This window comes from Amblyraja radiata, chromosome 4 (genome assembly GCF_010909765.2).
Source record: "Amblyraja radiata isolate CabotCenter1 chromosome 4, sAmbRad1.1.pri, whole genome shotgun sequence".
In the NCBI taxonomy this organism is placed as follows: domain Eukaryota; kingdom Metazoa; phylum Chordata; class Chondrichthyes; order Rajiformes; family Rajidae; genus Amblyraja; species Amblyraja radiata.
The window spans coordinates 54615225-54637081 of record NC_045959.1 but is presented as its reverse complement, the minus strand read 5'-3'; the positions used below and the strand labels follow the sequence as shown (position 1 = coordinate 54637081).

At 46.4% G+C, this 21857-nt stretch overlaps 1 protein-coding gene across 6 annotated transcripts in view; it reads left to right on the top strand.

The window, feature by feature from the left end:
• Nucleotides 1–21857, top strand: part of vps13b (vacuolar protein sorting 13 homolog B) — an 806769-nt gene that overhangs the window by 133105 nt on the left and 651807 nt on the right. For all 6 annotated transcript variants that reach the window (XM_033019455.1, XM_033019454.1, XM_033019453.1 and 3 more), the window contains exon 11: nucleotides 538–675. In XM_033019455.1, coding sequence (XP_032875346.1) covers nucleotides 538–675 — 138 coding nt within the window. The remainder of the gene's footprint in view (nucleotides 1–537; nucleotides 676–21857) is intronic.

Sequence of the window (21857 nt, the reverse complement as noted above, 5' to 3'; positions counted from 1 at the left end):
AATAACAATCTTTAAAAAACTCTTGAACTGGTACATGGATAGGAAACGTTGAGAGGAATGTGGGCAAATGGGACCAGTTTAGACGGGACATCTTAGTTGGCATTGATGAGTTGGGCCGAAGGGCCTGTATCTGTGCTGTATCACTATGACCAATAGCTCCTAAAGCAATCCTAAATTTGCAGTTAATTCACTGTAAATTGTGGCCAGGTTCACTTGTGGTTATCAGAGATAAGGTTCCAATGTTTTTGTTTTGGTGAATTATTTTAATTATGCATGTGTAGCATTGACAACTTCATTTAAGCACATCATGGACATTGAAAAATGTTTTTGTTGGGGTCAATTAACCTTAAAAAGAGGAAATTCATGATGTGGCCTTTTGTCAATGAGAAAATACTGAAATACTGAAAGTACTGAAAATAAAAGCTTATTTAATTAAATAATTCAAATGAACGCAAGATTACTTACAGGTTTATCAGATTTATGCAGCGAAATGATTTATGATTGCAGTTTTAAATCTAACAATTTTATTTTGAAAAGGAAACCTGTTTCTTCAGTTGCGGTGAAAGTCTGAACAGCAAAGGATTAACATACCTCACCAATTCCCTGTTCGATTACCGAAGTCCAGAAAATAATGGTGTCAGGGCCGAGTTTATTTTGGATGCTGCCCAACACAAGGTCAGATCATTTTAATAACTAATTATTACATTGGGAGAATTTATTTTCCCAAGATTCCATTTTAAAATTATTGCATGTAAAATTCAGTAGATTTTGTATAGTTTTTAAAACAAAGCTTCAGAGGAAAAATGTAAAATTTCTCCCTGGCATGAATCTATCATAGAAATATAAAAGAAACTATTGGAATAACTTAGTTATTAAAATTTAACTTAATTTACTACCATGATCTGATAATTAGAGTCCAACAGTAAATTTAAAGTAATTATATTTTAATTCAGATTCAGATTCAGATTCAATTTTAATTGTCATTGTCAGTGTACAGTACAGAGACAACGAAATGCATTTAGCATCTCCCTGGAAGAGCGACATAGCAAATGATTTAAATAAATAATAATAAGTGATAATAAGTGTCCGGGGGGGGGGGGGGTGATTGGCAGTCACCGAGGTACGTTGTTGAGTAGAGTGACAGCCGCTGGGAAGAAGCTGTTCCTGGACCTGCTGGTTCGGCAACGGAGAGACCTGTAGCGCCTCCCGGATGGTAGGAGGGTAAACAGTCCATGGTTGGGGTGAGAGCAGTCCTTGGCGATGCTGAGCGCCCTCCGCAGATAACGCTTGCTTTGGACAGACTCAATGGAGGGGAGCGAGGAACCGGTGATGCGTTGGGCAATTTTCACCACCCTCTGCAATGCCTTCCGGTCGGAGACAGAGCAGTTGCCATACCATACTGTGATGCAGTTGGTAAGGATGCTCTCGATGGTGCAGCGGTAGAAGTTCACCAGGATCTGAGGAGACAGATGGACCTTCTTCAGTCTCCTCAGGAAGAAGAGACGCTGGTGAGCCTTCTTGATCAGAGTTGAGGTATTGTGGGTCCAAGAGAGGTCATCGGAGATGTTGACTCCCAGGAACCTGAAGCTAGAAACACGTTCCACCTCCGTCCCGTTAATGTGGATGGGGGTGTGCGTGCCGCCCCTGGACTTCCTGAAGTCTACAATGAGCTCCTTGGTCTTCTTGGAGTTAAGGGCCAGGTTGTTGTCAGCGCACCATGCTGCTAAGTGCTGGACCTCCTCCCTGTAGGCCGACTCATCGTTGTTGCTGATGAGGCCAATCACCGTTGTATCATCTGCATACTTGATGATGGTGTTAGTACCATGTACAGGTGTGCAGTCATAGGTGAAGAGGGAGTAGAGGAGGGGGCTCAGCACACAGCCCTGTGGAACGCCGGTGTTCAGGGTGAGGGTTGAAGAGGTGTGCTTGTCTAACCTAACAGACTGGGGTCTGTTGGTTAGAAAGTCCAGTATCCAGTTGCAGAGGGAGGGGTCGATGCCCAGGTTACCGAGTTTGGTGATCAGTTTTGATGGTATAATGGTGTTGAATGCTGAGCTGTAATCGATGAACAGCATTCTTACGTAAGTGTCTCTGTTGTCGAGGTGGGAGAGGGCGGAGTGAAGTGCCGTTGAGATGGCATCCTCCGTACTCCTGTTCTTGCGGTAGGCAAACTGATAGGGATCCAGTGTGGGGGGTAGGCAGCTTTTGAGGTGTGCCAGGACCAGCCTCTCGAAGCACTTGGTGATGATGGGGGTAAGTGCAACTGGGCGGAAGTCGTTGAGGCTTGCCGCAGTGGAGTGTTTTGGCACTGGCACGATGGAGGTGGATTTAAGGCACGTGGGGACAACTGCTTGGGCAAGTGACAGGTTGAAGATGTCAGTCCAGACGTCTGTCAGCTGCGCAGCACAGGCCCTGAGCACGCGCCCGGGGATGCCGTCAGGGCCAGCAGCTTTACGTGCATTAGTCCTACTCAGTGCCACGAATACGTCGTAGGGGGTGAGTGTGAGGGGTTGGTGATCGGCAGGTAGCACAGCCTTGATGGCTGTCTCTAGATTGTCCCTGTCGAAGCGGCCATAGAAGTGGTTAAGCTCCTCAAGGAAGGAGGCGTCGCTGGATGTGGGGGTGGTGTTGGAGGGTCTGTAGTCCGTGATGGCCTGGATGCCTTGCCACATGCGTCGGGGGTCGGAGTTGTTGTTGAAGTGCTCCTCAATCCTGAGCTTATGGCAGTGCTTGGCCTTCTTGATGCCCCTCTTCAGGTTAGCCCTGGCTGAACTGTAGGCTCGAGCATCGCCTGACCTGAAAGCGGTGTCCCGTGCTTTCAGCAGTAGCCTGACCTCGCTGTTCATCCATGGCTTCTGATTCGGGAATATGGTCACCTGTTTGAGGGAGGTGACACTATTGATGGTGGAGTTTATAAAGTCCAGAACAGAGGATGTGTAGGAATCAATGTCCGTGTGGGAGTCAAGGGTGGCCTGGGCTGCAAACGCCTTCCAGTCAGTGTTTCCAAAACACTGCTGAAGTGTGAAGTCCGCTTCCTCTGACCAGACTTTAACTGTCCTCACAGTTGGTTTAACCCGTCTGATGAGTGGGGAGTACTTAGGGAGCAGGAACAATGAGACGTGATCAGACTGACCAAGGTGGGGGAGGGGGATGGCTTTGTAAGCTTCAGCCATGTTGGTGTAGACTTTGTCCAGTGTCTTGTCTACTCTAGTGGGGAAGGAGACATGTTGGTGGAATTTGGGGAGTACAGTCTTCAGGTTAGAGTGATTGAAGTCACCCGCAACAATGAAGGCTGCCTCGGGGTTGTGCGTCTGTTGATTGCTAATGGCAGTATGCAGCTCTTTCATTGCAAGCTTGGCATTAGCATCAGGAGGGATATAGGCTGCAGTCACAACAGTGGAGGTGAACTCTCTGGGCAGATAGAACGGTCTGCATCTAACCAAGAGGAACTCAAGGTTAGCTGAGCAGTGACTCTCGATGATGGTGGAGTCCGTGCACCATGCTTTATTTACATAAATGCACAGACCCCCACCTCTGGTCTTGCCGGAGTCTGATGTCCTGTCCGCTCGGAGTAAATGACGCCCCGATAGCTGGATGGCGCTGTCAGGAACGTCAGTGTTGAGCCAAGTTTCCGTGAAGATCAGGATGTTGCAGTCCTTGATCCAGCTGTGGGAGGTGATCCTTAGCCGGAGTTCGTCCATTTTGTTTGCCAGTGAGCGCACGTTGGCGAGAAAAAGGCTAGGAATCGCTACCCTGTGTGGGGCTAGCTCTAACCTGGCCTTTAACCCACCTCTGCGTCCCCGGCGGTGTTTTCGTACGCGTCGCCGTCTGTTGGTGCTTCTGGTCGGCCGAGCTGGCTTGGTGCGCGCTGGTTTTCTGCCGCTTCGTTGCTCCGCGTCTGCGTCTCCGTGACTCCGCAGGCGTTCTTCAGCCCCGCGGCTCTGCTGATGGTCTCCAGCCCCGGGGCTTACCTGGCGTTAATTGTGTTTTAATTAAATTTATTGGGGATACATTATATTTTCTAATTGTTCAGAGGTGTCCATAAGTATGGACTCTTTGAGTCTTACAGTACAGAAACAGACCCTTTGGCCCAACTTGCCCATGCTGACCATGATGCCTCATTTATACGAGGCCACCTATATGTTTGGCCCATATCCTCCTTTTTCCTTTCTCTATCTTTTCTAAGCTTTTTCTATCCGTGTACCCATCCAAATGTCCCCCAGGTATAAAGCAAATAGAAGGACACCATGTATAGGTTAAAAAGCAAATGCCATTGGGCTACTTTACACTTGTTGTGTGCATGAGGGTAACCAAAAATATCTTCATTCCCAAACCAAACCATGTTGATAGAAAAATCCATTGTGTGCAGTTGTTTTTCTTTTCAATCCGTTGGCATGTATAACATTTGGTATGGTGGATAAGAATTTGTTCAAGTGTCTTAATTTTTTCAGCACAAAAGAGTGGTGAGGCAGCAAGCAACCATGTCACAGGGTGAATATGATGGAATACCAGTTATAATTTGTTTGCAATGTGGAACTTCAAGCAACAACTTTGAGAAATTGATGCTGACATTTCAACTGTTGGCTGACTGTTGCATCATTTGGGATGATATCACAGTTCATTTTGTGAATAACAAATGAATATATAGGAAGAAAAATAGTCCATTGAGCATGCGGGTCCAGTTTTAGTATTTAATTAGATCGAGGCTGGTCTGTACCCCTTAGCTGCTTGTAAGATGGAGGAGAAAATGCAGTTTAACATGTAGGCAGTTCTGCCACACTGCATGTTTCCACAACGCAGTTTGCATATAATGCGATTGATGAATTGGGGAACAATATTTGCATTTGGGCCTAATTGGTTATAACATAATTTCAGTTGGAAACTGGAAAACCACTTCAATGCTTTGGAAATTGACAAGCAGAAAAAAAAGGTCAAAATGTGCTGGGTCAGGCAGCATTCTTGGAAAACATGGATAGGCCATGTTTTAAGTTGGAACCCTTCTTCAGGGTCCACGGAGAGGGAACAAAGAGAGGGTCTCGGAAAACTCCCGTCAGCGAGAGGAGGAAAACGTCTTCAAACTAGGCATACCTTGAGATATCAAAGTGAAGCAGTCAAAATGTGGAAAGCATTGTAGAAAAAACCATTAAAGGGGGAAAAAAGCTTGGGTTGGTCTCTTGGGAACAGAGGGGCTTTTGAGGAAATCTGAGAAAGGAATTTAAAATCATGAAGGGTTCAGGCGATAGATAGAGGAATTGTTCTCATGTGTGGAGGCGTCAGGGACAGTGGGGCATAGAACCGAAAGTGACATGAGGAAAAATGTTCTTTGCACAATGAGTGGTTAGGGACTAGAAAGGAAATAACCTTCAGGACTATGGGGAGAGAACAGAGGAGTGAGACTGGATGTAATGGCCTTGCATGGATCCAGTAAGGACTCAATGGGTCAAGTGGCCTCCTTATTCATTGAAACCTGTATATTTCTGTCTGTGTTACATTTGCAATGCAGCTGGAAAGAAAATAGTCTTGTGTTGCAGCAGAGTGGAATGCTTTGGTTCTATTGTACTGGTGCCCTTTTTCCACCTTAAATTTTCACAAAGGCACCGTCCAATTTCCGAATGAGTTAAACATTGCATTCACAAAGAACTCCTGGGAATCTTGCACTCTAGGCCAAACTTTACAAGGTTTTCCGTTTGTGCAACTAAATCTTTACGGATATTATTGTAATACCTTTATAGTAGACATGCCAGAAAGACTCTTATGATTTCACAATTGTATTAATAGCGAAGATGTTTATAGAATACTAGACCAAGTGCAGACCCGTTGGGTCTGTTTCCCCAACGGCGTTTGCGGGGGGGGGGGGGGGGGGGGGGGTGAGAAGAGGGGAGGGAGGGGAGAGGAGGAGGAGGAGGAAACGGGATACATTTGGGAGGGAAAGGAGTGCGGGGTAGGGGTGAGAGATGGGGAGAGAGATGTGGGTGAGGGGAGATGGGGAAGATGGGGAGGAGGGATGGAGGGGGAGAGGGTTGGGGGTAAGAGGGGAAAGAGTGGGGAGGGAGAGTGGAGGGGAACGGGGAGAGAAGTGGAAGAGTGGGGAGGGAGGAGGAGAGGGGTAGGGGGAGTGATGGAAGAGGGACAGAGGGATAGGGGGAAGGGGGTGGGGGGGAGAGAGGGAAGTGGGTGGGGTAGAGAGGGAAGGGGGGTGGGGGAGAGGGGGATTGGAGAGGGAGAGGGGTGAGGAGAGGGAGAGGGGGAGGAAAGAAGGGGGAGAGAAGTGGAAGAGTGGGGAGGGAGGGAGGGGTAGAGGGGAAGCGGGAGTGGAGGAAGAGAGACGGGGGAGTGGTGGAAGAGGGACAGAGGGGTAGGGGAAGGGGTGGGGGAGAGAGGGGAAGGGAGGGGAAGAGAGAGGGGTGGGGGTGGGAGAGGCGTGGGGTAAGGGGATAGAAGTGGAAGAGTGGGGAGGGAGGGGTAGGGGGAGTGGTGAAAGAGGGACAGAGGGGTAGGGGGAAGGGGGTGGTGGTAGGGAGGGAAGGGGGGTGGGGGAGAGAGGGATGGGTGGGAGAGGGAGAGGGGTGAGGAGAGGGAAACATAGAAGCATAGAAATTAAGTGCAGGAGTAGGCCATTCGGCCCTTCGAGCCTGCACCACCATTCAATATGATCATGGCTGATCATCCAACTCAGTATCCTGTACCTGCCTTCTCTCCTTACCCCCTGATCCCTTTAGCCACAAGGGCCACATCTAACTCCCTCTTAAATATAGCCAATGAACTGGCCTCAACTACCTTCTGTGGCAGAGAGTTCCAGAGACTCACCACTATCTGTGTGAAAAATGTTTTCCTCATCTCAGTACTAAAGGATTTCCCCTTTATCCTTAAACTGTGACCCGCTTGTCCTGGACTTCCCCAACATCGGGAACAAGAAGAGGGGGAGGAGAGGATGGGGGAGAGAGGTGAAGGGGGGGGGGGGGGGGGAGGGGTTGGAGCGGGCGTGCATGAGTCGATAGAAGAGAGAAGGGCAGAGAGAGAGAGAGGCTGGTACAACAACAACAAAAAACCTGGATAAACTCAGCGGGTGCAGCAGCATCTATGGACCGAAGGAAAAGGGCAACGTTTTTGGCCGAAACCCTTCTTCCGGGTTTCGGCCAAAAACGTTGACCATTCAATTCGTTCCATAGATGCTGCCGCACCAACTGAGTTTATCCAGCTTTTTTTATGTCTACCTTCGATTTTCCAGCATCTGTAGTTCCTTCTTAAAGACAGAGACTGTGCACGGTAAGGGAATGAGGAGGGAGAGGGGGAAGAGTGTGGAGGGAGGGGGAGAGTGGGATGGGAGGGGGAGAGGGGTGGGGGGAGAGAGGGGAAAGAGTGTGGGGGGGGTGGAGGGGGGGAGAGAAGTGGAAGAAGATTCAGATTCAGATTCAGATTCAATTTTAATTGTCATTGTCAGTGTACAGTACAGAGACAACGAAATGCATTTAGCATCTCCCTGGAAGAGCGACATAGCAAATTATTTAAATAAATAATAATAAGTGATAATAAGTGTCCGGGGGGTGGGGGGGTGGCAGTCACCGAGGTACGTTGTTGAGTAGAGTGACAGCCGCCGGGAAGAAGCTGTTCCTGGACCTGCTGGTTCGGCAACGGAGAGACCTGTAGCGCCTCCCGGATGGTAGGAGGGTAAACAGTCCATGGTTGGGGTGAGAGCAGTCCTTGGCGATGCTGAGCGCCCTCCGCAGACAACGCTTGCTTTGGACAGACTCAATGGAGGGGAGCGAGGAACCGGTGATGCGTTGGGCAATTTTCACCACCCTCTGCAATGCCTTCCGGTCGGAGACAGAGCAGTTGCCATACCATACTGTGATGCAGTTGGTAAGGATGCTCTCGATGGTGCAGCGGTAGAAGTTCACCAGGATCTGAGGAGACAGATGGACCTTCTTCAGTCTCCTCAGGAAGAAGAGATGCTGGTGAGCCTTCTTGATCAGAGTTGAGGTATTGTGGGTCCAAGAGAGGTCATCGGAGATGTTGACTCCCAGGAACCTGAAGCTAGAAACACGTTCCACCTCCGTCCCGTTAATGTGGATGGGGGTGTGCGTGCCGCCCCTGGACTTCCTGAAGTCTACAATGAGCTCCTTGGTCTTCTTGGAGTTAAGGGCCAGGTTGTTGTCAGCGCACCATGCTGCTAAGTGCTGGACCTCCTCCCTGTAGGCCGACTCATCGTTGTTGCTGATGAGGCCAATCACCGTTGTATCATCTGCATACTTGATGATGGTGTTAGTACCATGTACAGGTGTGCAGTCATAGGTGAAGAGGGAGTAGAGAGAGTAGAGGGGAAGAATAGGGAGGGAGGGGGAGAGGGGTGGCAGGAGTGGTGGAAGAGGGACAGAGGGGTAGGGGAAGGGGTGGGGGAGAGAGGGGGAGACAGGGGTGGAGGAGGGAGAGGGGTGGGGTAAGGGGAGAGAAGTGGGAGAGGGAGGGGTACGGGGAGTGGTGGAAGAGGGACAGAGGGGAAGGGGCGGGGAGAGAGGGAAGGGGGTGGGGTAGAGAGGGTAGGGGTGGGGGAGAGAGGGATGGAAGAGGGGTGAGGAGAGGGAGAGGGGGAGGAGAGAAGGGGGAGAGAAGTGGAAGAGTGGGGAGGGAGGGAGGGGTAGCGGGAGTGGTGGAAGAGGGACCAGGGAGTAGTGGAAGAGGGACAGAGGGGTAGGGGAAGGGGTGGGACAGGGAGGGGAAGAGAGAGGGGTGATGGAGGGAGAGGGGTGGGGTAAGGGGAGAGAAGTGGAAGAGTGGGGAGGGAGGGGTAGAGGGACTGGTGGAAGAGGGACAGAGGGGTAGGGGAAGGGGGCGGGGGGAGAGAGGGAAGGGGGTGGGGTAGTGCAGGAAGGGGGGTGGGGGAGAGAGTGATGGGTGGGAGAGGGAGAGGGGTGAGGAGAGGGAAACAGAAACATAGAAATTAAGTGCAGGAGTAGGCTATTTGTCCCTTCGAGCCTGCACCACCATTCAATATGATCATGGCTGATCATCCAACTCAGTATCATGTACCTGCCTTCTCTCCATACCCCCTGATCCCTTTAGCCACAGGGGCCACATCTAACTCCCTCTTAAATACAGCCAATGAACAGGCCTCAACTACCTTCTGTGCCAGTGAATTCCAGAGATTCACCACTCTCTGTGTGAAAAATGTTTTTCTCATCTCGGTCGTAAAAGATTTACCCCTTATCCTTAAACTGTGACCCCTTGTTCTGGACTTCCCCAACATCTGGAACAATCTTCCTGCATCTAGCCTGTCCCACCCCTTAAGAATTTTGTAAGTTTCTATAAGATACCCCCTCAATCTTCTAAAATCTAGCGAGTACAAACCGAGTCTGGGGCTGATTCTACGGGTGAGATGCCAGTTTAAAAAAAAATATTTGGTGGGGGGGAGGATTTGATTAAAAATGTGTACATAAACACGACGAAATGTAATCAGGAGTTTCTATAAGATCCTCCCCCAATCTTCTAAAATCTAGCGAGTACAAGCCGAGTCTATCCAGTCTTTATTCATATGAAAGTCCTGACATCCCACGAATCAGTCTGGTGAACCTTCTCTGTACTCCCTCTATGGCAACAATGTATTTGAGCATTGGGCATTGTGACATCACACGATGGAACGTTCACCATTGGCTCGGGCTCCTGCAAAGGCATATGTAAATGGATCCATTCCGATTGGACATCTGTGAGCATTGGGCATTGTGACATTGCGGGGGGGAGGGGGGGGTGAGAAGAGGGGAGGGAGGGGAGAGGAGGAGGAGCAAACGGGATAGATTTTGGAGGGAAAGGAGAGCGGGGTAGGGGGTGAGAGATGGGGAGAGAGATGTGGGGGAGGGGGGATGGGGAGGGAGGGGAGGAGGGAGGGATGGGGAGAGGGGTGGGGGGAGAGAGGGGAAAGAGTGGGGAGGGATAGTGGAGGGGAAGGGGGAGAGAAGTGGAAGAGTGGGGAGGGAGGAGGAGAGGGGTAGCGGGAGTGATGGAAGAGGGACAGGGATAGGGGGAAGGGGGTGGGGGGAGAGAGGGAAGGGGGTGGGGTAGAGAGGGAAGGGGGTGGGGGAGAGAGGGATGGGAGAAGGGTGAGGAGAGGGAGAGGAGAGAGTGGGAGGGAAGTGGAAGAGTGGGGAGGGAGGGCGGGGTAGAGGGGTAGCGGGACTGGTAGAAGAGGGACGGGGGAGTGGTGGAAGAGTGACAGAGGGGTAGGGGAAGGGGTGGGGGAGAGAGGGGAAGGGAGCGGAAGAGAGAGGGGTGGGGGAGGGAGAGGCGTCGGGTAAGGGGATAGAAGTGGAAGAGTGGTGAGGGAGGAGTAGTGAAAGAGGGACAGAGGGGTAGGGTTAAGGGGGTGGTGGTAGAGAGGGAAGGAGGGTGGGGAGAGAGGGATGGGTGGGAGAGGGAGAGGGGTGAGGAGAGGGAAACATAGAAGCATAGAAATTAAGTGCAGGAGAAGGCCATTCGGCCCTTCTAGCCTGCACCACCATTCAATATGATCATGGCTGATCATCCAACTCAGTATCCTGTACCTGCCTTCTCTCCATACCCCCTGATCCCTTTAGGCACAGGGGCCACATCTAACTCCCTCTTAAATACAGCCAATGAACAGGCCTCAACTACCTTCTGTGCCAGTGAATTCCAGAGATTCACCACTCTCTGTGTGAAAAATGTTTTTCTCATCTCTGTCATAAAGGATTTCCCCCTTATCCTTAAACTGTGACCCCTTGTTCTGGTCTTCCCCAATATCCGGAATAATCTTCCTGCATCTAGCCTGTCCAACCCCTTAAGAATTTTGTAAGTTTCTATAAGATACCCCCTCAATCTTCTAAAATCTAGCGAGTACAAGGCGAGTCTATCCAGTCTTTCTTCATTTGAAAATCCTGACATTCTAGGAATCAGTCTGGTGAACCTTCTCTGCACTCCCTCTATGGCAACAATGTATTTGAGCATTGGGCATTGTGACATCACACGATGGAACGTTCACCAGGGGCTGGTGCTCCTGCAAAGGCATATGTAAATGAATCCATTCCGATTGGACATCTGTGAGCATCAGGCATTGTGACATCACACGATGGAACGTTCACCATGGGCTGGGGCTGGTGCTGATTCTATGGGTGAGAAGCCAGTTTATTTTTGAAATATTGGGGGGGGGGGGGGGGGGGGTGGGTGAAGGATTTGATTAAAAACGTGTACTTAAACACGACGAAATGTAATGAGGAGCGGATACTTAGAAAGAAAAGTGAAATCTCTACCGAAATGGAAAAGATGTCGGCGATTCTGCGTCTGGTTTCGGAGTTGCAGCGAATCAAAGGAAGAAATGCAGCTGGAAGCCGTACATGTAAATGGATCCATTCCGATTGGACATCTGCGAGCATTGGGCATTGCGATTGGACATCTGCAAGCATTGGGCATTGTGACATCACACGATGGGAACGAATCAAAAGGCAGAAAGGCAGCCGGACGGACCGCAGGCGACAGGCACAGACTTTTATATAATAGATAGATAGATATATTTTAATGCGTTTGCTTCTGCTCAGCCTGACTCATTTCCTCTGTGGAGTACATAATTTCAAGGTATTCTTACAATAATTTTCAAACATTTTACCAAGTGTCCAAAATCATGAGTGGAATAGATTGGGTAAACACAGGGTGTCTTTTGTCCAGAGTAAAGGAATCGAGAACCAGAGGATTGAACACCAACTCATGAATATATCCATGAATATGCATGATTACCTGATACTGCTCTCCTTTTTTTAAGTATTAAATCTAAGTACTCAGTTACAATTTTGTTATTCTGATACTCGATTTTAACCAGTATTCATGAAATTCTAAATGATAACATAATACATGTATTTTACATATCTACACATTTTTGTTTTACTTGTGCAGTGAGTTATTTAGCTTACAAACCAAACCTGACTACTGGTTTACGGATTCTGCCTGATCGTCTAACAGTAACAAGTGTAACAGGTTTAGGTGTTGACTCAACTGCAGGCTTGTTTGGCTCTGTTTTAGTACCCTGACTTTGACCAGAGGAATCTGTTTCTTTGTCTGTACCAACTGAACTTTGTGGTTCAATCACAGTGGTCTCTTCCAACTCACTTTCAGATAAAAACACGGGGATTAGGATTTCGTGCTCAGTTTTTGGTTCATCTTTGGCTGGAATCATTTAATCAACATGAACACTTTTGATCGTATCTCCAACTTCAACTAAGTATCTTTTTGTTCCACACACTTCCACTATTTCCCCAACATTCCATTTGTCTCGATTGGACTTGTTGGGAGGACTGAGAACATGAACATGCTCATCTGGCTTGAAGTTCCTCTTCTTTTTGTGGGAATCAAAATGGCGTTTTTGACTTAACTGTTTTTGCTCAACTTTCAAGGCCAAATTGGGTTGAACTAGACTTAGGCGTATTCTTAGCCTTCTCTTCATCAACAGTTCTGCAGGTGAGTAACCCGTTGTATATTGTGTGGTTCTGTACTTCAGCTAGAAATTAGCCAAACGATGTTTCATGCTGAGCTTTGAACTACCCTGCAAAACCTGTTTCTTGAGAGCATCTTTGACAATTCTAACAGACCTTTCTGCCGCTCCATTGGAGGCTGGATGGTATGGGGGAACAAATGTGTGTTTTACACCATTCCGCTGCATGAACTCTTTGAACCGTTCTGAATAAAACTGAGGCCCGTTATCAGAAACAAGTTCTTCCGGTAAACCATGGCATGCAAAAATTGATATCAACTCATCTATGGTACACTCAGCAGTGGTGCTTGACCCCATATGCTTAACCTCAATCCATTTGGAATGACTATCTACTGGTACCAGACAGTGATCATTACCCTTTTCACAAAAATCTACATGAACTCTCTGAAAAGGTCTACTTGGCCATGACCAGGGTTGCAGTGGTGTTTTTGGTGGTTTACTCCGGCAATTTTGGCAGACGCTACATTTGCTCACCAGTGACTTGATGTCACTGTCAATACCAGGCCAATACACAAAACTTCTGGCAATTGACTTCATGCTTACTATGCCAGGATGTTGAGCATGAAGTTCATTCATAATTTTGTTTCTCAAAGACTCTGGTACAACCACTCTGTAACCCCACTTAATGCATCCCTGCTCACATGATAATTCATGGTGTCGATTATGGAAAGGCTTCAGCTCTGAGTTCAGTACTGAATTCAATCCAAGTCAAGTCAAGAGAGTTTATTGTCATGTGTCTCAGATAAGACAATGAAATTCTTGCATTGCTGCAGCACAACAGGATATTGTAGTCATAAATACAGATCAGATCAGTGTGTCCATATACCATAGAATATATATTTTATATATATATATATATATATACATATATAGCTGTGTGTGTTTCTGACTTGTGGCTGCCAGCCTTTGTTTCGTTGCTACGCCAACGTCAGACCCAGAAATGCCGAGTTTTTTTCCATTTCGGTGGAGATTTCACTTTTCATTCCAAGTATCCACTCCTCATTAAATGGTGTCGTGTTTATGTACACATTTTTAATAAAATCCTTCTCCCCCCCCCCCACCCACACTCATTTTTGCCTCAAAGACGCCATTTAAAAACAGCCGCACTGCTGATTCCTGAGCCGCTTGAGTTGGAGGACCACGTCTCCCGTGGGGGCTACGGGTAGGGAACGGCTGCGTTGGGGGTGCAGACCCAACTTGGTCTGGTATATATATATATACACACATCAGTAAACAGTTAAAGTGCAATAGGTTGTTATAGTTCACTATCGATTTCAGTCCAACGGTTCAATGTCTGTTTATAGACCCTCTTCAGCACAGTATCTTTCTCTGTTTTTGCTGCAATTTCTGTTGCAGTCACTGGAAAGTCTTCATCTACAAATTGAAGTATGTAGATTGAGTTCTCACTTCCCACGTCAGAGTTCTCATGGGGCAACATGGACAATGCATCTGTAACTGCGTTGCACTTGGAGCTTCTGTATTCAACCTTGTAGTCATACTGGGACAGCAAAATTGCCCAGCGCTGCATCCTTGATGCTTATGTGGAAGGTATAGCTGATGGGACCAAGTATCACTGGTAGTGGCTTGTGATCAGTCACTAGGCTGAATGGTCTGCCGAGAAGAAACTGGTGGAATTTCTTGTTTCCGAACATGATGCGGAGTGCTTCCTTTTCTATCTGTGCATAATTGCGTTCGCTTGGTGATAGGGTGCGGGATGCAAAAGCAATAAGCTTTTCCTGTCCCTCATTCATTACGTGGGAGATTACTGCCCCTACACCATAACTTGAAGCATTACAAGCAAGTTTCATCTCGCGTGTCATATCGTAGTGAACAAGGAGTTTGTCACTTGTCAAGTTTTCCTTGCAAATGTCATAGGCACGTTGCTGTTCCATTCCCCATGTCCATTTGACATCTTTTTGTAGCAGATGAAGTAGTGGCTTTAGCACAGTTGCTAAATCTGGAAGGAATCATGCATAGAACTGCACCATCCCAAGGAATGATCATAGCTCTGACACATTGTTGGGTTTTGGAGCATTCAGTATTGCTTCCACTTTTGCCTTCACAGGGCGAAGTCCGTTGGCATCTACTTTGAGTCCAAGGTAGACCACCTCTGACTGCACAAATGCACTTTTGCATTGTCGCAATTTAACATTGTGGCAGTTCAGTCGTGTGAGAACTTGCTCGAGGATTTCCAGATGTTCTACCATGCCCTCTGTGAATATCAGTAGGTCATCCTGGTTGCACACACAGTGCGGAATGCCTTGTAACATTTTGTCTATTACAGACTGAAAAATTTTCGGGGAGTATTTCACACCATAAGGCAGCTTTGTGTATGAATACTAGCCCTTATGTGTGTTGATAGTCAAGTACCGCTGACTTTCCTTGTCGACATTGAGTTGGGCGTAAGCGTGAGACAAATCCAGTTTAGTGAAGACTTGCACCGCTGAGTCCTGCATACAGATCTTGCGAGGTTGGTAACGGATATTGTTCGTCGTCATCGGCTTGGTCGATTGTGACTTTGTAGTTACCGCATAGTCTAACAGTTTTGTCGGCCTTGGGTACGACCACAATTGGCGTTGCCCAGTTACTCTGGTCAGTCTTCACGAGTACTCCATTCTGCTCTAACTGTCAAATTTTTCCTCCACTTGTTGCTTTAATGCATATGGTACAGGTCTTGGTTGATAATACACAGGTTTCACATCTTGCTTAAGTCGAATGTGTGCAGAGTACCCTGTTATTTCCGTGTAACTGTCGGCAAAAATTTCTGCATGTTTGCTTATGACGATTTCAAGACGTGATTTGGACAAATCGACGCTGAAAATGTTCTTCCAGTCTAACTCTATTCTACTCAGCCAATCCTTTCCAAGGAGGGTTGGTTTATTTCTGTAGCTGACCACTATGATGGGCAATGTTACTGACTGGCCATTATGCTGAACTTTATAGTTCATTTGTCCGCATGTCTCCAAAACTTCGCCCGAGTCCTCAGTTCTCAGCTTGACCTTACTCTCAAACAATGGTGTCTGTGGGAACTTTGTTTCGTACAGGTCTTTGCTCATGACCGAACAATCTGCCGCCGTGTCAATACACATATCGATTAACTGTTCATCAATCAATAGTTTAGTTCGAAAGTCCTTACCTTGGCAGGTTGTAGGCTTATCGATGTTGGTTGCATAAATGGTGAACAACCCAAGTTCATTTCTATGTGGGTTCATCTACAAGTTATGAACCCCTTTCTGGTGTTGTCACTTGTTTCCTGCAGGTTGTTGGGTTCCTGTTTTAAGCTTGGCCCGACATTCTGAGCCGATATGGCCTTTCTTATGGCAGTTATAACACTTGGCCATTTTGAACTGACAAAATTGGGATGAGTGATTACCGTTGCAACGATAACAACTGGCTAAACTCGGCTCCCGACATACTTTGGTTTTGGTTTAGCGCCTCTTGGTTTGGCCATTGGCACTGCCTAGTGGCTGCAAACGGCCAATGCAGTCCGTGGTGGACGTAACTCGCGAGCATTCTTTGATGCCATCTCCATTGTGGTAGCAATCTTGCATGCTTTCTCGAATGTAAGATCCAGAGTGTTCATGAGTTTGGACTGAATTCGTTCAACCACTAGACCACAAACAAATATGTCAAACAAACAAAGAAAGGTACCAAAGTTATAGTGCAAAGTTAATTTTTTCAAGACAACACTATACTCATTGCTTGCCTCATTCTTCTCCTGGTTTCTAGTGTCGAATTTATAGCTTTCTGCAATTTCCAGAGGCTTTGGGTTGAAGTGCTCCTCCAACTTCTTCATAATGACATTGAATGGCATGTCTTTTGCCTTTATGTGTGTAAAGAGATTCACGAGTGTGCCATACAGCTCAGGACCGATCTCCGTGAGCAGAAACGCTTTCATGCGTTCGCAAACAGCCTTATTTGTTTCAATCACGACCTCTCCGCATGTTGCAAAACAGTCCTGCACTGTTTTTAAAGGATGAGTTCACAAACTCTACATCATCCTGGTCGCCAATTTTGTTATATTCCAGACGGCAGCGTGAATAACTATTTACACACTGGTTGCCTGGATCACGCGAGAGAGATTTATTACCCAACATTCCCTACTTATATTGAACACCAACTCATTAACATATACATGAATATGCATGAATACATTACACTCGTTTCTTTATCCATTGTTACACAGAGACAATCCTGATAAGTCCAGTAACATACTTATTTTAGGGGGCCCGAACGGTGCTCACCACAGTACGCTGGTGTCAAGATCAGAGCATGAACCTGGACTAAGGCTCAGAAGCACCAACAGGCACAACATTGTCCTGGACCACTCACTGAGGCATCTATTGCTTCAGGCTTGGCAAATGGGTGGGTCCCAAAGATCCAGGTCCAGTCTCAGGTGATGATTGGATGATCTCATCGTAATTTTGTAAATTCTCGGAGCAGAATTAGGTAATTGGGCCCATCAAGCATACTCCACCATTCAATCTATTTTTCTATTGATTGCTGATCTATTTTTCCCTCTCAACACAATTCTCCTGCCTTCTCCCCATAACCCCGGACACCCTTACTAATAAGAATCAGTCGAACTCTGCCTTAAAAATATCCTGCAATATTTTGATAGCTGTCCAGTCAGTCCCAATATCCCATTCTAATAGTGGTACACCAGTGGTACATTTCTATTTCTACATCTTTAACATGGTAAAATGTTTCAAGTTTTATACCAGCAATATTTTAAAGCCACCAAGGAAGTATTATTGCAAATCCAAAGCCTAGTCAAAGAGGTAAGTTGAAGGAGCGCCATAAAGAGGAGAGAGATATAGGCAGATACATTTATGAAGGTAATTTCAGAGCCAATGCTATTTTTACAAATCTTTAGACAGCTAAGAAATTTCCTGTGCCAGAGGGCTGTGAGTCTTAGGAATTTGCCTCCATAGAGACGGGTGTGCACTCAGTTACTGGACCCATTCAGGATGAAGAATTGTGGGCTTGTGGGTGTCAGGCTGGTGCAATGTTGGATAGGATCAGCCATGGTTATCTTCAATGAAGTAGATGCTCCTACTTCCCATTTTGTGTTATTTGCAATCAGTTGACATTTTAGTGATGGAAGCAAAATGCAAGAAACTTGGGTTTATTGTCATTGACTATAAGACCATAAGGGCCTGGGGACTGAATTAAGCCATTTGGCCCATGAAATCTGCTCTGCCATTCGAAACATAGTCGTACAGTACAATGTGGAAACAGACCATCTGGCCCAACTTGCCCACGCTGACCAACATGCCCCATCTGCACTAGTCCCATCTGGCCGTGCTTGGCCTACGTCCCTCTAAACCCATCCTATCCACATACCTGTCCAACTTTATGATAATTCCTGCTTCAACTACCTCCTCAGGCAACCATCTTCATTCTCTACAATACCACTCCCGTTAGTGTAATCTGAAAACTTGCTAATCTTGCCTTGTATATTCAGATCATTGATATAGATGACAAACAGCAATGGGCTCAGCACCGAACCCTGAGACATACCACTAGTCACAGGCCTCCAGTCCAAAAAGCATCCTTCCACCATCACTCTCAGCTTCCTTCCATGGCCAATTTTCAATCCAGTAAGCTATCTCTCCTTGTATCCCATGATCTAACCTTCCAGAGCATTCTACCATGTGGAACCTTGTCAAATGCCCTGCTGAAATCCATATATACGTCTACAGCTCTGCCCTCATCAACCTTTTTGGTCACATCTTCAAAAAACTCAATCAGATTTGTGAGACATGATGTCCCATGTACAATACCGTGCTGACTGTCCCCAATCAGTCTGTGTCAATCTAAATGCATGTATCTCTTATCCCTCAGAATACTCTCCAGTAACTTCCTGACCACAGATATTAGACCCACTGGCCCGTAGTTCCCAGGCTTTTACCTGCAGCTTTTCTTAAATATAGGCACAACATTTGCCTCATGGCTAATCTTTTCCCTCTCAACCCCATTTTCCTGCCTTCTCCTGCTGTAGCCGGTATCTGCATCTTGAACTCGGGTGAGTCTGTTCAAAATTTATCGCTAGAGGGTGTAGGAAGGCGTTTCCCCTCAGTCCAGCTTTTTTGAGATAACACATTTTTCCTAATCCATTGTGGATGTGTTGCCAGAACCCACACTGTTCGGGATGTATTTCAAAGAAACATTGCTATTGTTTGAGTTAAAATGCAGCTGTGGGTATACTTATCCATCTTCTCATATGTGCATCTACGCTATTCACTTCAACTGCCTCTGGTGGTAATGGGTTCCATATTGTAGTTACCATCTGGGAAAGGATGTCCCTTCTGAATTTGCTATTACGCTATTAGTGATTATCTTTCTGGCTTGTAATGTTGGTTCCACTATGAGGAAATATCTCCCCCCCCCCCCCCCCTCCAGTCTACCCCACCCTGTCAACTCTTTGAATCTGAAAGATTGCTGTCAGATTATCTCTTGTTCTTACTTTAGCTGGAGAAAAGACTATCAGTCTGTTCAATCTGGGTTTTATGTTTATTATTTGAGCTGCTTTAAAATATTATTTCATTTTTATTATCAAATATGATTTTAATTCTTCACTGACTTACCATTAATATCAGAGCCAGGATTGTAAAAGTCATTGGAACTCTGCCCATGTTTCCATTGTTGTGGCTGGCTGTATTCCTTTGCATAAAAGCTTGGAATGTAGTGCTTAATCAGGATACAAGATGCATAAATGTGTAGAAAATGAATGTCACATTCTATTCCAGCATCTGGGTGCAGTGTTTGAAATATTTTCATCTCAAACAAGTCATAGAGTCATACAGCACGGAAGTTGGCCCTTTGGCCAAGCTCATCCATGCCAACCAAAATGCCCCATCTAAGCTAGTCCCATTTGCCTGCATTTGGCCCATATCCCTCTAAACCTTTCTTATCCATGTACCTGTAAAAGTATATTTTAAATGCTGTTCTAGTACTTTCCTCAAATCCCTCTTGTGGATCATTCCATATATCCACCAACCTCTGAGTGAAAAAGTTTCCCCTCAGTTTCCTATTAAATCTTGGCCCTCTCTCCTTAAACCTATGCCATTTGGTAGACACAAAGTGCTGGAGTAACTCAGCGGGCCAGGCAGCATTTCTGGAGAAAAGCAATAGGTCTTTTTTCCAGAGATGGTGCCTGACCCGCTGAGTTACTCCAGCACTTTGTGTCTATCATTGGTGTAAACTAACATCTGCAGTTCCTGCCTACACACTGTATCCTTTGGGTCTTGATTCTCCTACTCTGTGAAAAATACACTGTGCATTCACCCTATCAGTGCCCCCCATGATTTTATACACCTCTATAAAGGTAGTTCAGAGGTCTCCATTGAGGTAGATGGGAGGTCAGGACCTCACTGGTTCAGTTGCCTGACAATAGCCAGAAAGTCACTATCCCTGAATCTGGAGGTATGTGTTTTCAAACTTCTGTACCTCTTGCCTAATGGGAGATGAGGGAGTGACTGGGTAAGACAGGTCCATGATTATTCTGGTGGCCTTGCCGAGGCAGCGTGAAGTGCAGATGGTGTCAATGGAAGGGGGGTTGGCTTGCGTAATGTTCTGGACTATGTCCTCAACTCTCTGCAATTTCTTGTGGTCTTGGATGGAGCTGTTCCCAAACCATGCTGTGATCCATCCCAATAAAATGCGTGCTACTACTTGTCTGAAGAAGTTGGTGAAGGTTGTTGGGTACATGCTGAACTTCCTTGGCCTGCTGAGTGAAGCAGAAGCATTGGTGTGCTTTCTTGGCCATAGCTTTGTGGCTGGTCCAGGCCAAATTACTGGTGATATTTATTCCGAAGAATTTGAAGGTCTCCACTTCGGAGCCTTCGCTTCCTGAAGTCAGTCACATACTCCTTTGTCTTGCTGACATTGAGGGAGAGGTTGCTGTCTTGGCACTAGGTTATGAGGTTCTCAATCTCCTACCCTGTACTTTTAGGTTAGATTAGTTTGGAGATACAGCGCAGAAACAGGCCCTTTGGCCCACAGGGTCCACGCCGACTAGCAATCCTGCACACTAACACTATCCTACACACACGATGGACAATTTTACAATTATACCAAGCCAATTAACCTACAAACCTGTATATCTTTGGATTGTGGGAGGAAACTGGAGATTCTGGAGAAATCCCAAGCAGATCATGGGGAGAACGTACAAACTCCGTAAGGCAAGCATCCATAGTCAGGATCGTACCTGGGTCTCTGGCACTGTAAGGCAGCAACTTTCGCTGCACCACTGTGTCGCCCTCTGGCTTATCACTATTTGATATCCACCCACTATGGTAGCGTCATCTGCAAACTTAAAAATTGAGTTGGATTGGTATTTGGCTGCACAATCATGAGCATATAAGAAGTATAATAAGTCTTCTAGATTTTCTCTGCACTCTTTCCAGTTTAATGACATTCTTCCAACAGCAGAGTGACTAAAGTCCTCATCTCATGCTGAAGAGATGATGACAAACAGGCGTTTGTGATGCCATCAATCTGACAGATGTTACAATTGTGAAATTATAATAAATTGTTGGAAATCCTCAACAAACCTGCAATGTTCTTCTAACACAGAATTAACATCCACTTTTCACTTGTCATGTTTTGCACTGCCTCTTCTTCGCTTCCAGATCCCCCCATCCCCCACCACAATCAGTCTGAAGAAGGGTCCTGACCCAAACCTTCACCTATCCATGTTCTTCCAAGATGCTACCTGATCCGAAACTTCACCTATCCATGTTCTTCCAAGATGCTACCTGATCCGAAACTTCACCTATCCATGTTCTTCCAAGATGCTACCTGATCCATTGGGTTTCTACAGCCCTTTATGTCTTTTTATTGTAAACCAGCACTGCAGTTCCTTCGTTCTCCATCAACTTGTTTGGTAGTTGTGCTTTCTCAGAATTAGGTTCAGTCTAAATGTTGACTCTATCTGCAGTTGCTGCTTGAGAGTCTTGAGTATTTTGAGGTTTCGTTTTAACACATGGCTATCATATACATATGTAAAATGCAGCCATGTTCGATGAGACACCAAATTGGGAATTTGAATATTTTTAACATAGGCTGCGAATTACAAAATAAACATTTACTTTAAAAGTTAACTATCACCCGGAATGCAGTATTATAATTTTATCTCATAAATAATGTCTACATTTTATAGAATATAGAACATAGAATAGTACAGTACAGGAAAAGGCCTTTCAGTTCACAATGTCAGCGCCAAACATGATGCCAAGACCAACTTTTATCTGCCTGCATGTAATCCATATCCTTCCATTCCCTGCATAGCCATGTGCATCTTCCTTTTAAGATAGATCTTTAAATATTTCCATTCACTTTCTACATTAATTCAGATTGTCTGGAT